The sequence below is a fragment of the Gymnodraco acuticeps genome, unplaced genomic scaffold, assembly GCF_902827175.1.
Source record: "Gymnodraco acuticeps unplaced genomic scaffold, fGymAcu1.1, whole genome shotgun sequence".
NCBI classification, from domain to species: Eukaryota; Metazoa; Chordata; class Actinopteri; order Perciformes; family Bathydraconidae; genus Gymnodraco; species Gymnodraco acuticeps.
In genome coordinates, this window is record NW_022990349.1 from 229,530 (window position 1) to 245,324 (window position 15,795).

At 39.6% G+C, this 15,795-nt stretch overlaps 1 protein-coding gene across 1 annotated transcript in view; it reads right to left on the minus strand.

Annotated features, from left to right (window-relative positions):
• Window positions 1-1,945: 1,945 nt before the first annotated feature.
• The window catches only part of castor2 (cytosolic arginine sensor for mTORC1 subunit 2), a 32,834-nt gene continuing 18,984 nt past the window's right edge, over window positions 1,946-15,795 (minus strand). Inside the window, exons 4-9 of the mRNA XM_034223960.1 lie at window positions 13,481-13,613; window positions 12,476-12,599; window positions 9,483-9,581; window positions 6,073-6,155; window positions 5,798-5,892; window positions 1,946-4,341 (exon numbers count right to left, since the gene is read on the minus strand). Of these exons, the coding sequence (XP_034079851.1) occupies window positions 4,279-4,341; window positions 5,798-5,892; window positions 6,073-6,155; window positions 9,483-9,581; window positions 12,476-12,599; window positions 13,481-13,613 (597 nt within the window). The 3' untranslated portion in view covers window positions 1,946-4,278. The remainder of the gene's footprint in view (window positions 4,342-5,797; window positions 5,893-6,072; window positions 6,156-9,482; window positions 9,582-12,475; window positions 12,600-13,480; window positions 13,614-15,795) is intronic.

The window sequence follows — 15,795 nt, forward strand, 5'->3', positions numbered from 1 at the left end:
AACTGACTTTAGCTAACAAATAGCACCGTTTGTCGCTAATTTGGAGCTACTATTTTTTTTAGATCATTACTTTTAGCTCACTATTTCAACTGTGACTTTTTGCTAGCCTTTTCTCCTGATATTCCATTGGTTTATGCTAACATTTTTAACAGTTTGTTCTTAACATTTCGCAAACTGTTTTAAGTGTTACTCTTTGTCCTTTCAAGTATCTTCAATTGTTTATCCCTTGCTTTTAGCTAACTTTTCCAAAAGTCAATCCAGTACTTTTAGGTTATTATTGTAATAGCTTCCTTTAAGCTACGTTTCTCAGCTTTGTTTTTCCATTACCTTAATTTTTAAAAAGCTAATTAATTAAACTTTCTTCCCTACATTGGAGATCAATTCCATCTGTTTTAGCTAACTATTTGAATTGTGTATTTATTACCTCAAGTGACCTATACTGTAGCTAACTCCTTGAATTGTTTATTTATTATTCAGCTAACGTTTTTTATTATTTAAACTAATTATTCCTTATGCCAAGTCATTTTTTTTTCACATATAGATTACGTTAACAGTTGCTTTTTCAGTAATCTAGTTCAGAATGAAGAAATAAATCATAATTGTGTCCTATTATATAAAACAAATGTTGATAAACTGGTTAATTTGGCAGTTGAAAATAAAGCTAACTATTTTAAAGCAGCAGCATATTCTAAAATAGGCAGCATATTGTATATTTATCATGAACATATTGTATTTTGGGTCCTCTGCCGATTCCCACCCGATATATACATGTATTTGCTTACATACAGCAAAACCATTAACTTGCTAGTCAGTGAGCCGTTAAGCTGTAGATTATGTAAGAAGGAAGATAATCAAGATAAAGGAGAACACTAACATCCATCTCCTTTATCCCGGCTTTGCATAGTGTTTCTGCAGCTGAACTCTCCACCACCTCCTCCTCCTGCTCCTATGTGTGCTTAGGTGAGCTGAAGCAGAGAAAAAGATGGCGTGTGGAGGCTACAAGGAGCTGGCTGTTCTCTGCTTTGTTTACTTAGGTCAAATAAAACAGACAGCTGATACACCTGCAGTCTCTCCTGCTGTTGTCCATGTGCTGCAGGCTGGAGTGGAGGAAGTGAATCACTGCAGTTCAGTGGGGGGGACGGCAACAGAAGGTCAGGTGTGTGCAGAAAAAGTGTGTTTTTTTACGTAGAAGAATGATTACAATTACATAACTACAGGTGTATATCTATTGTGAATATCCAGAAAGAGGCAAATGGTCATTTAAGTGAGACTTAAAGAAATAAATGTCAAATATGATTTACTAATGAAAGCAATTAAACCAAAAACACTTCCTCACTCAGTTCAATACTCTCAATACAGTTCAATACACTCAATGATATTTCGACTAGTAATTATTTGTATCCCCACGATCCTCATCAATCTGTAGTGTCTTATTTTTCAAATGTATATGTCAAAGTTACAATTTGGATGACAAATAATAATTACTTAGCTATGGGTGTACACCTCGTGTGAATTTCCAGAAAAAGCCCAATGGGTAATTTAGTGACAATATAAAGGGTTTTAAAGAATACATGTCAAATATGATTTACTAATGAAAGCAATACAACCAAAAAACACTTCTTTGCTAGGTTCAATATACCCGATGATGATATTTTAACTACAAATACTTGTATCTTACTGATAGTTGTCTTTTTGTTGCATTAAATGACATTAAGTCAATCTGTAAAGTATTATTTTTACAACTTTTAAGTCAACATACTACGCAATTGGACAAAGAAATCAGATTTACAGTTAATTGCTATGCTCTGAGGACCACATTGTGCAGAGATGTCCCCGGTTTATTGATTTAAAACACACACTGAGAGCAAATAACAGTGAGAGTACAATCCCCCGTTGTTAAGTAAAGACAGCAAAATAAAAAACGACACAATGGTGAAACCAGATCTCCAAAAAGAAAAAAAAAGCTTGTTTATTTTTACGTTTTTCACACAAGAAGCTCCAAAATGAAACGCTTTTAAACTTTCAAATGTTATCAGAAGAAATGTCCCCTTCCTCCTGTTTTTAACACTGATAAATACAGAGGTTCTGCTAATCGAATATGAGCAGAAGAAAGGTTTGTTGTTAGGTGCAAGGTTGTGTGAAATAAAAGGAAATAAAAACATTACCACCAAATGCTTAAGACCAACAGCAATCAGAACAGGGTCTTTCCTTACAGTAAATAGCCCTCCCCTGTTTTTTCACATCAGTACAGCAGGCCTGTGTTCATCGGCCTGCATTAAAGTGCAGACTGGGGGCAGGGGGGGGGGGCAGCTTCATCGCCAATATTGGACACATCCATCATTTTCCCAACCAGTGTAGATTGAACTACGCCCACTTCTGCACGACTGAGCAATGGATGTATGAAGAGAACGTAAGAAAAATGTAAAAAATAAAATAGGGAGGCTGTGGCGCAGTGGGTAGTGCGTTGGTGTTCGGATCAGGTTCAAACCCCACTGCAGTCAGCATGTCGTTGTGTCCCTGGGCAAGACACTTCACCCCAAATTGCTCCTGTGGGGATTGTCCACACTCCACAGTATTGAGTATGTAAGTCGCTTTGGATAAAAGCGTCTAACAAGTGACATGTAATGTAATGTAATAAAAAAAATGAATGAATGAAATAAAAGAAAAATAAAGAAGTAATTAAAACATAAAATAACAATAAAAGAAAGGAAAAGATGGCATTTTAACATGACTGAAGTATCCATTGTCAATTAGTATTTAAGGATTAATTAACATTTACTCTTCTTTCATATTAAATAATCGCTATTTCCATCAATCTACTTTGAAAAAGATACTAAGGTAGCGGTCATGTTCATATTTCGTTGGATGAAAATGCCGCGCTGACGCCACGTCGATGCTTTCGTCTTGCAGAAGTGGGCGTAGTTGAGTATAAAGTGGGTTGGAAAAACGATAAGACGCCAACATGGAAACCAGGGCTCCTTCAATAGCTTATGTCGTTATTCTAGTACGAATAATACGAGAGGTGTCTATACCAGGAATAGTATCTTGAAATCATTAAATCGTCTTGAAATCTATGAAAGAATTTGAGATATAAATAGATTTAGGTTATTGAAAGTGCTTGAATGTATATATTTTATGCAATAATAGAAATTGGTGGTTTTTCCAGCCCTATAGAGAAGGGATCAAACATTCAAGGGTCTCTTTTGAACTGTTATCAGTGAACTTCTGGAAAGCCATCTCCTTCCTTCACATTATAAAATGTATTATTAATTAAGTAATCCGTGTCAACATAAAGTGTTGGGTCCTTGAATTTGAGGGAATTGGGCCTATATATTTGAAAACATTTAATTAAATACTGCAAATTAAACCAGAAAAGTCAGGTAAACATCAGTAAGGTTCCTTTTCTGTAGACTTTCAATGCCCAAAAGCTGTTTGATTTCACTATTAATTAAATGTTCACCTTTTTAAATAAAATGTAATAAACACAACCGACTCTGAAGTCATTGATTAATGCCTCATACATTGTACTTTCAAGCCAAATAATATCTAAAAAGTTGTGTTTTTTATTTAAATATGGGGATACATCTGCTAATTTTGAGTGACACATCAACCAGGTTGCTAACAGTGTGACTGCACATTAAAAATGCTTAAATTATAATTTCCTCATCAAGGCCTTGGACTCACTTCATGCTCCGGCAAACCCAGAATTTAAATTTAAACAAGGGACTCCATCAGTAAGATCTTCGTTGTAATTAAGAGCTACTAAAAGCAACAAAACACACCGTATTTCTAAACCAGGCGCTGTGTCATCGGTCAGAAAAATGTCTCCTACAATTGCACACATGTAAAATATTCTGACAAAGGCATCTGTTTAGGCATTCAAACATCATGGCACTGAGAAATGACCTTAGAAATATTGAGAGCTTTGATAAAATATCAAATATTCCTTTTGCTTTTTTTGAGAGTACATTATTCGTCATGTTTCCACGAGAGTAACTAATACAGTATGGCGCTCATGAAGAAGCAGCTTCAGAGAGAGAGAAATGTTCAGTCTGGTAAACTAAAGGGAGTGTTTCCTGTGCCAGGAGGAGGGGGTTTAAAGAAAATGGCCGAGTACCAAAAGTCATCTCTAACACCGTCCCGTGCTTCCGGTTCCTTCCTTTTCGGAGCCGATCCACAGCAGATCAGCTCCGGGCACTTTATGGATAAACGTTTGAACGAAATGACTTGAAATCATTTTTTTTTTTTTTTTTTTTTTTAAACTTCCACTGGTTTCCTTCACTGTGCCGTGCTCTTGGTCCGCAGAGCTCCAATCACACTCTGGATGTTCTCTTCAGGAACCTGGAACACACACACCATGTTTATTGTTATGGTTTTGTGTCGAACAAATAGCCAAAATTATGCAGTTCATATGATATTTTAAAGCAAAAAAGCATGAAATCAGAGAACTTTTGAAAAAGTTTCACTATTTCTGCATGAAAGATTAATGAATTATTTATCCAAATAGCAATCATACAGGTCACCTATCATGCTATTTGTAGGCACTAGCATAGGTCTCAGATATATAAAAATATATAAAACACATGTCTATGAAGTGTTTTGCTTAAAATACCAAACAGATCACCCATTCTAGCCACGCCTCATATCCCTCTATTTCACTTCCTGTTTCAAAAGTGCTGATTTGGGGATAAAGCTTTAAAAAATGATTAAAAAAAAGGAGGGGTCTGAGCTCATGCGGGACCCGGCAGCTACTGTCTAAACTAAATGCTGCCGTGATGAAACGCCATATCATGGATTATCAAGGATTCTCTCTGAAACAGTTTGGAGCTCAAAGGCTTTCTCTCTTTCCGGTTATACCACAAGGTGAGTTCCTTTTTACTTCCTGCTTCTTCACACACATGCTCTCCAGTACAGGTTAGCTCTGAGTGTTAGCGATGCTAATGTAAACACCGACCATATTACGTCCAAAACAGTCGGGCATTGTTTCTGATAGCAATGTTTCTGATAGCAACGTTTCTGATTGGGCCGTGGGTCCACATTTGAGATATTACGTCATATCGGACGCAAATCTGGATCAGCTCCGTTGTTCCCCCGTTTTTAGAGATTTGGGTACGGAGGAAAAGAGAGGGTTTTATTTTCTGACGCTGCGTGAGTTCCCTGACACACCGGGGACACATGTTTATGTAGAAAAGACATACAAAAGTGCATTTCGCATGATAGGTCCCCTTTAACTTCAGGTCTACAACTAATGATAATCCAGAGGTCCCAGGAGTCTTAAATTCATTTAATTAATACATTTAATTTAAAGTTATATTGGTATTAAAATCTTTTAAGTAATACAAAAGAATCGCTAGAAAATTGGAAGTATGATTTTATGAATAAATGTTTTCTGACGTTGACATTTTATTAATTAAGATACTTTTTTTTTTTAATTGACCTAGTTCCTCTAATGGTAATGTCACTCAGATTTTGCAAAAGTGTTTAACCCTGAGCAATTCAAGTTGTTTTTAAAAGTCAGTATTACTTGTACTAAGTGAATATCTAAACCTTTCTAAAAATCAATGCCACAATCCTAAAATATTATATTTCTTATAGTGTAAGACAACAAAAAACACCAAATCCTAACATTTCAGAACCTCAAACCATCCAAATGTTGACATATTGCTTAAAAAACAATTAAGTAGTTGTCAAATAGTTATTGTCTCTCTCTCTACTTATAGGTTAATGTACTTGATAAAGCTCCACAGGAGATACAGAGTATTGATTACATTCACTGCATTGAGAGTGAATCTCTTACCAGGGCGTGGTCGAACTTGAAGGTACTTATGTAGTAAGCAGGAATGTCAGCCGTTGCCAGAGGTTCAGATATTTGAGCCACGATGCCGCACTCATCTGTAGGAAAACAATCATTTTCCATATTTCTGATTATTAAAAGTTAAAATCAACAACCTCACCTTTCCAATATTTTAGCTTGTTACTTAAATCAGTGTTTTTTTTACCTCAGTATTTTTTTGGAGGTGAAAAACATTGGATAGAAAATAAAAATATATTCTTTCCACAAATAAAACTCACCGAATCCTAAAGGTTGCCCCCCGATGCGCACCATTTTCCAGAGCTCCCCAGAAGCACTGGTGAAGAGGACATTGTTTGGAAACCTTGAAGAGAACAAAGGGAAAAACAATTATTAAATTAGATGTAAAGAGCCCATGTCATGCTTTTCTGGTTATTACCCGTCCCCTTGTGTGTTATGTAGCTTTTTATAATAATAATAATAATAAGAGATTTAATTTGTTAGCGCTTTTACAGGTGCTCAAAGACGCTTTACAGATATAGTGAAGAGAAAAGAAAAGAAAAGGAAGGAACAACAAATAAATATATAGTTAAAGTTAAAGTCAAATAATACAAAAACAATCACACATTAAAAGCCAGATGGAAGAGGTGAGTTTGTGTGAGTGTGTTGAAGGTGGTGAGGTCAGTGCAGTCTCTGATGGGTTGTGGGAGTGAGTTCCAGAGGGAGGGGGCAGCGACGGAGAAGGCTCTGTCCCCCCAGGTCCGGTGATTGGTGCGGGTGGGGATGGATAGGAGGTTGGCTTCTGATGAGCGGAGGCAGGGGGCAGGGGCGTGGTGGTGCAGCAGGTTTGTGCATGTAAACGGTCTGCAGAGTCACAAACCCTCAAAGTGCACCCTGTAGCGAGTAAAACTCTAACACAGGAAATACCTGTCTATGCTGCCCCAGAACGCCTCGTTGGTGATTTCTCTTTTTCCATTTTTTTACCCCCTGGTCTAAGTGACGTAACGACGACCAAATGGACCAATCAGTGGAGCTCACACACACACACACACCACACACACACACACACACACACACACACACACACACACACACACACACACACACACACACACACCACACACATCACACACACACACACACACACAACACACACACACACACCACACACACACACACACACACACACACACACACACACACACACACACAACACACCACACACACACACACACACACACACCACACACACCACACACACACACACACACACACACACACACACACACACACACCACACACACACACACACACATCACACACACACACACACACACACACACACACACAACACACACACACACACACATACACACACACACACACACACACCACACACACACACACACACACACACACACACACACACACACACACAGTGTTTAATAACCAGTGCTGTTTATACAACCTCAGTACTTTGTTGTATCTGTTTTATGTTGTATATATATTCATGTTGCACTGTTGGAGGAGCCTGTGACTTAAGATTTTCATTGCCTCTTTTCTCAGGCTGTGAGTGTGTGGTGATCAGCCTGGCTGTGTGTGTACTGTATGTGTGTGCTCAGGCTGAGTTCCTCTGTGTCTCGCAGACCCCACGCAGCAACCAGGAAACGACACCAGTAATCCAGCTCACACTGTCCGCTCCTCGAGTCTCAAAGGGCGGAGCAGCGAGCCCCGCAACGTCCCGCCAACACGGCACCCAGACCCCACGCAGCATTCTCATCTGTTTGTCATTACTGGTGTCATTTCCTGGTTGCTAACAAACAAATCCCTCCACCTGGTCCTAGGTCTACCCCTTGGTCTCTTCCCGGCTGGACGTGCCACCTGGAACACCTCCCTAGGGAGGTGTTCCAGGTGGCATCCTAACTAGGTGCCCGAACCACCTCAACTGGCTCCTTTCGACGCGAAGGAGGAGCGGTTCAACTCCGAGTCCCTCCCGGATGACTGAACTTCTCACCTTATCCCTAAGGGAGACGCCAGCCACCCTGCAGAGAAAACCCATCTCGGCCGCTTGTATCCGCGATCTCGTTCTTTCGGTCATGACCCATCCTTCATGACCATAGGTGAGGGTAGGAAGGAAAATGGCCTGGTAGACAGAGAGCTTTGCCTTCTGGCTCAGCTCCCTTTTCGTCACAACGGTGCGGTAAAGCGACTGCAGTACCGCTCCCGCTGCTCCGATTCTCCGGCCCATCTCACGCTCCATTGTTCCCTCACTCGAGAACAAGACCCCGAGATACTTGAACTCCTTCACTTGGGGTAAGGACTCATTCCCTACTTGGAGTGGACAGTCCATCGGTTTCCTGCTGAGAACCATGGCCTCAGATTTGGAGGTGCTGATCCTCATCCCAGCCGATTCACACTCGGTTGCGAATCGATCCAGTGAGTGCTGAAGGTCGCAGACCGATGAAGCCATTAGAACCACATCATCTGCAAAAAGCAGTGGTGCAATCCTTAGTCCACTGAACTGCAGACCCCCTCCCCCATGACTACGCCTCGAAATCCGATCCATGTATATTACAAACAGGATTGGTGACAAAGTGCAGCCCTGGCGGAGGCCAACCCTCACCGGAAATGGGTCCGACTTACTGCCGAGGACCCGGACACAGCTCTCGCTTTGGGAGTACAGAGATTGGATGGCCCTGAGTAGAGACCCCCTCACCCCATACTCCTGCAGCACCTCCCACAGTAACTCCCTGGGAACTCGGTCATACGCCTTCTCCAAGTCTACAAAACACATGTAGACCGGATAAGCGTACTCCCAGGCCCCCTCCAGGATCCTTGCGAGAGTAAAAAGCTCATCCATCGTTCCACGACCAGGACGGAATCCGCATTGTTCCTCCTCAATCTGAGATTCGACAATCGGCCTGACCCTCCTTTCGAGTACCTTAGAGTAAACTTTCCCGGGGAGGCTGAGTAGTGTGATGCCTCTGTAATTGGCACACAGCCTCTGATCTGAATTGAACAATGTAAATCTATTCTAGTAGACTTCAACAATGGAATTATGATCAGTGGAAATGGCCATGTCATGGGACCTTTTATTATAATTATGACACTACCTTATAAATATTAAAATAAAAACATCAATTTATTGTACAATATCCACATGTTTTACTTAAACCTCTAAATGTGTTTATATTTTTCTTTACATTTTATTTAATACTAAATTGCTGGAACTGGTTGTGCCTTTTTTTATCAAAAAATATTGAATTCCATATTTTCTTTATATTTTCTTTTCATAAGAACGTGGAGGAAAAATCAGAGGAGAAAAAAAACATGTATTTCATTCATTAAACAGAAAATATATAATATATAACATCGATTTTGGGGAATCTTGTTTTGTCTGTCTCTACTTTAAAGCCCTTCTTTGTTTTGCTCTGGTTAACAAATGACACAGTTAATAAGCGTGGGGCTAACTATTAACGAGCAGATGAAAATCAGCAGGTGGATTGAGTTTAAGGGAATAAGAGAGCCATTGTAAAGTGGAGTAAAATGGGTGAGCTATTTCTGTAAGGCAGCACACTAAGTCTTTCATAAACATGGGGACAAGGCTGACCTACATGCTGCAAAAAACAAATATAAACTTAAGAAAAACATGGTGAAAGTTTGAAGCTAATAATGTGTTCTGCTTTCAAACCTTTGAGTGGTCTGCTCGTCCATGACCAGAGAGATGTAGCCCTCGATCAGGGAGAAGGAGAAGAAGCGGATGTGGTTCGAGTCTTCGGGCTCCTTTGGCCTTCAGATAGGCACACAAAGAAAAGAGTTCACTAGTTATCTCACACATAATCCAACTTTATTTCTATAGCACATAAAACAAATGTAAAACACAGGACAATAAAACCATACTTAAAGCCACAGACTGAACACTCTCATTGCATAATGACTCTTACACACACGCTTCACCTAAGTACAATTAACATAACTATTATTTTAAAAATCAAAGTTGTCCAGAGTGTCTCTAAGGTGCCTTTTGGTCGGGAAGTTTGTCAAAAAGTCAAGAAAAACATTACTCAAACAACTGTTTTTAAGTGAAATGTTATAATTGAGTGCATCACATAAACCCTCTTCTTGTCTTATTCAGTATCAATGTTTTTTTAAATAAAGTATGTCCTGTTAAAAAATAATAATTTTATGCAACTTTATGCTAATACTCTCCTACATGTACACTTTTTAAAGGAAATGTAGAAACTTATTTTTCCCACTACATGTATTTATTAGTACATTTAATTCAATTAACATATGTAAGTTAGGCGGGAAGCGTGTGGTGCAGTGGGTTGTGCGTTGTTATTTGGATCAGGGGGTCACAGGTTCAAACCCCACTGCAGTCAGCATGTCGTTGTGTCCCTGAGACTCTTCTCCCCAAATTACCCCTGTGGGGATTGTCCACAGTATTGAGTATGTGAGTCGCTTTGGATAAAAGCGTCTAACAAGTGACATGTAATGTAAGTCTATGAAACTTAAAGGTGGGGTAGGTATCACTTCAGAAACACTTGTTGTTATATTCCATGGAATGCTCTTAACATCCCGATAGCAATGAATATATTAAATGCTTTGACAATAAATACATCAAATATGTGGAAGCCGTAGCGCTGTAAAAAGCACGACCAATCATCGGCCCGGCTAAAGTAACTGGATGGCCTACCTGCCTGTCAGCCTTCCATCTGGGCACAAACTTATCTCGTGCCCTCATTGGTCATGTGCGCGTTCGTGTGTGTTGGAGGAGGGGCTCTGTAAGGAAGTCTGAAGGACTTACCTACCCTACCTTTAACCGAGCCAAACGTGAACTCTTCAAATTTTGTTTTTGTTTGACCAAAAGGGATTTACTTGTGACTAAGGGAAGTAGGGGGAGTGGTTCAGTCTGTAGGGACTGATTGGACTTTGGACTGAAGGGTTGCCGGTTCACGTCCCCGATCGGACCAAAAAATAGTGTGGACTGGTACTGGAAAGGGGCCAGTTCACCTCCTGGGCCACTGCCGAAGTGCCCTTGAGCAAGGCACCTAACCCCCAACTGCTCACTGGCGCCTGCTAGACTGGCTGCCTCCGCTCTGACCTCTGCATGTGTGCATATAACTGTGTGTGTATTTGTATATGTATGTACGACAGAGTGGAAACTGAATTTCCCCCTCGGGGATTAATAAAGGTCCATCTTCTCTTCTTAAATTCACTCATTTACTGTAAGAGGCTGTTCTCAGAAAATATTGAGAAGTAACTATTATTGAATCCAACCCCTCCTCATGTACTGCTCTCCCTGCTTTTTCAATATGCTCACTGTCACCAACAGGACAAAACTCACACGCATCACCAACACTGCTGCCAGGATAATTGGACTCCCTACTTCCAACCTCACAATAGCAACAGGGCCATCTCACACATCGCATCTTTAATAGAACTGGACATCACAGGTACAGAACACTGAGACATGAAAGGGCTCGCTTTGGAAAAGGCTTGGTTCCTGCAGCCAAATCTGCCTCAAATAACAGGCCTCGCTAAGTGTAACTGCCATGTGTGTCGCTCGCTATCTGTTGTTGTCTGTGTTATTGTTTGTTGTTTATATATTGTATGTAGACTGTGTACAGTGTTGCGAAAATGTATTTCCCCCTGGGGACAATAACTCTAAATCTAATCTAGATTATTATTTCAAATGATTATTTGTTGTTTAGTTTATGAAACAGAAAATTGCCAAATGTTTTGTTTCATTCAACAGAAAATGTCCCAAAACTCCAAACTAGCTTTACAATGTTATTGACAAAGAAAAGCAGAAATCTCTCATATTGGACCTGCTGCAATAGAGTGCCACAGTGACGCGTCCTAAAACCCGGAAGTAAGTTAGCATGTCACCACTTCCGGTTCCTTCGACAAAAAAGCAAAGCAATCTCTCCAAAGGGTTTAGGAGAATATCTGAACTAAGGTCTGTGGTTGAGACACATTGAAGAGATGGATCACGTTTTGTTCTACGACATTAAATCCATCAGTGATTTCTGAAGAGTTGACGTGTCTGAGAAACGATGGTTGTTACCAAGTGGCTGAATAGGACTACAGAAGCTGTGGAGGCCGTTGTACGTCATTACGCCGAACACGTGAACACTCCTCTAAGTTAGTTTCTGTTCTGCTTGAAAGCAAGTTCCTGCCTCCTGCAGACTGTTCAAACAAACGCTTCAACTCGTTCCATGTAGAATCTGTATGTTTGAATATGGATCTGAAGTTGGCGTGAAGCAGCGACCCTGCTGTAGTTCCTTTATAGCATAACGTTAGCATTTTGCTTCTGGCGACTAGATTTATTATTATAAAATGATAAAAGTAGACATGTGGAGATTATCCGGCTGAACAAAACGTGATCCGTCTCTTCAATGTGTCTCAACCACAGACCTGATTTCCAGCTATTCTCCTAAACCCTATGGAGAAACTGCATTGCGTTTTATCGAAGGAACCGGAAGGAGTTTACTTCCAGGTTTTAGGACGCGTCACTGCGGCACTTTATAAGAGAATATGTTAAATAATGTTAATCTTATACTGTCTTTTTCGTCACAACTTTCATTTGACGACTTCCTGACACTAATGCATCTATGAACTAACCATAAAATGTCCATAAATCTATATTTTCACACACTAAGTCTTCTTTCAGTCTCTTACCCTGAGGAGTAGAACATGACGTCCATGAGCAGCGTGGCCACAGAGGGCAGCGTGTCGGGGTCCAGACTCGTCACACAGAACATGTTGCTGGGGCTGGAGAGCGGGTGGATGATGGGGCGGGGCACTGAGAAAAATACACATCAAATAAACACAAATCAGGCAGCAATTTAACCAAGAAGCATCTCATTCATAAAAATGTATATACGGCAATAATCAGTGTTTCATTGTTCAAGTGCTTAGGACAAGCATTAACTTAATCAAACTAAACTCCTAAAAGTGTTACATTTCAATATTCATTAAAAAAAATGGTATACATGTATTATTATAATACAAAATAGTGAGGTTGAGCCTAATGTTGTTTTGTGTTTTGCAAGATGAATGCTTTTCCTCTTGATTTCCATGTATGGACTTGGCTCAGTCAGTAGGGCTTGGACTGTGAGCTGAAGGGTTCAAGTCCCCGAACAGACCGAAAATATGGAGTGTGGACTGCTGCTTGGAGAGGTCCCAGTTCACCTCCTGCCCTGCCGTGGTGCCCTTGAGCAAGGCACCGGACATCCCCCTTCCCCCCCACTCCCATTGCTCCCCGGGCGCTGTGCAATAGCTGCCCACTGCTCCTAGTTCTAGACTCCTGGTGCTAGGATGGGTTAAATGCAGAGAACACATGTCACTGTGTGTGCTCTGCATGTGTGACCATTAACGAGGGTTTCATCCCTCCCAATTCTATTCTAAATATCTCAGAAAATATCATTCTCTTCTAGGTCACGGAGTGTTAAAATATTAGAAAATGATGTTCAGTAAAATCTGTCAGAAAGCATGATGGTGCCGATGATGATGTGCACCAAAGTTGAAAAATGTAAGTAAAATAAATCCAACAAAAGTTCCCAAAAGGTTTTTATTGTGATTTACCAAACATTGTTCCATGTTAATTTTCACTATACTTTAAAAGCTTGCTTCTATACAAAACAATAATATAAATGTATACATCTTTTTTTTTCCACAGCTTACCGAGTTTGGGTTTAACGAATCCGTTGGTGACCCCCAGGTCGTGGACCGCCACCGTCTCTCCGTTGACAACCCGCAGCAGAGTGAACTCTGAAGACAGCGTGTGCATCACCAGAGGAAGGTCCCGCTCCCGCACCTGGACACAAACACAGGGAGAAGTGAGTACGTTCAAAACTAACATCGGGAAAAGTTGCTTATTTGTTTGAGGAAACTTACAAAAGGGAATCCCACTTTGATTTGATTAGATTTATTTTGAATGTGTAAAACAATAATACAAAATGTTTTGAATAATAATGAAACATGAGAATTATGATAGTGTACAAACTTAAGCAGTGTCAAATTGATGAACAAAACTATTACTGATTCTAAATGATATATAAGCGAATGATATACTTAATTACATCTCCCAAAAACTAAATGATTAACATATATATGTTTTTTCTTAAAGAAATATATTTGTTATTGAAAAAACAAAAAAACAAAACATAACACAACAAATAAATAAACAGATAAATAAACAGAGTTATTTTGTGATGATATGAACTTCTTAGTGTTCCTGATCTTTCTCCCTGCGTCATCGTTAATGACCTACATTTCAATAGAAATCGAGCTTTTTGACATCTCCAGAAAATGGGAATTGACTGCTTATATATTAATATTGTCTCTGATTTTCTGCACTTGTCTGCAGTGACCATTTTAAAATGGTTCCAACTAAATAAATGTCTAAGGACAGGGTGTCCGCGGGGTCTTAAAAAGTATTAAAAGTTAATAAATCAATTTAGCGCAAATGAAGGCTATTAAAAAGTATTAAAGGGCATTTTCCAAGGTGTTACATTTTGTAGCTTGTTTTCAATAAGTCTATAAATGGTCCAAAGAGGTTGTGTTCTACAGTGTGCCTGAATGTAATCATGGCGTAGGTGTGTCGTGTGATTCTGTGTCGTTTATTGATGGCATCCCGTTGGGTTTGACGTCATCTGAACAGGACATCGCACGCTCACTGCTTGATAGCGCGAAGGTCCGTTTACGCCGGTTGCTAAGCAACATCGTTATGGGGAAATGCAAGTCTGCGTCCAAACGGTTGGAAGATAAGGAGGAAGGACAATCAATACTGTATATAGTCAATGTGAGTCAAGTCAAGTGTGTCGCCAAGGTAACCGGTTACAACTCAAAGTGGCGATGAGGTCTTAAAATGTATGGAAAGGGTCTTAAAGTTCCAAAAATGCTTAAAGTTCCAAAAATACCGTAAATTCCAAATATACTTAAAGTTCTAAAAATTCTTAAATTCCAAAAATACTTAAAGTTCCAAAAATACCTTAAATTCCAAAAATACTTAAAGTTCCAAAAATACCGTAAATTCAAACAAATACTTAAAGTTCCAAAAATACCGCAATTGGTTGGAAGATAAGGAGGAAGGACAATCAATACTGTGTATAGTCAATGTGAGGTAAAGTGTGTCGCCAAGGTAACCGGTTAAAACTCCAAGTGGCGATGAGGTCTTAAAATATATGGAAAGGGTCTTAAAAAAGGTCTTAAAAGGAATTACATTTGACTTCAGGATTCCTGCATATAGCCTGAAGGATAATCAACAACAACTTGTATTTTGAGAGCGTGTTAACTTACAGTAAAAAAGAAATATAAATTTGAATAGCCTTCCCTGGTTTTGGCTCAGTGAAATACTAAAGAGATACATATTAAAAAAATTAAATTAATCGGTCTGCCTCTAGTTTTAAACATGTTTTATTTTGTAATTTGTGTAACCTTGTAATGCTGAGCTATCTCGGCAAGGTCTCCCTTAAAAACTGTTTAGATTCCGGGTTAAATAACGTTTCTTATTTAAAGATATAACTGTGATTTATTTCCTTAAAGGTAATAACAAAATTGCGCTTAAATGACTTGCCATCATATAAACATTCCACTGCCACCATAAGTTTAATCATTTCTAGAGTTACAGTAAATGCCTCAGCATAACACAAACCTACAAAGATTTATATATGAAATATGATGTAGAGTTTATTGGTGTCTCTGAGACAAAGGTGAACTCCAGAGCTGCGGAAAGAGTCACACAGTGTTTCCTTACGGAGGGAAACAGCTATTGGGTCAATTGGATTGGTGTTTGTGTGTAAGTGTGTGTGTGAGAGAGGATACTCTGACTCTGTCAAAATGAGTTTATCCAACATTTAGATCAGGTTTCATTTTCCTACGACCTATAATGCTTTTTGGGTTTTTTGGACTCCTTTGTTTACTTCCGGAACAAACTATTTAACACTCACGCTTCTATTGGCTAGCGCTCCAACACATTGTACGTGATAAGCTAAGAG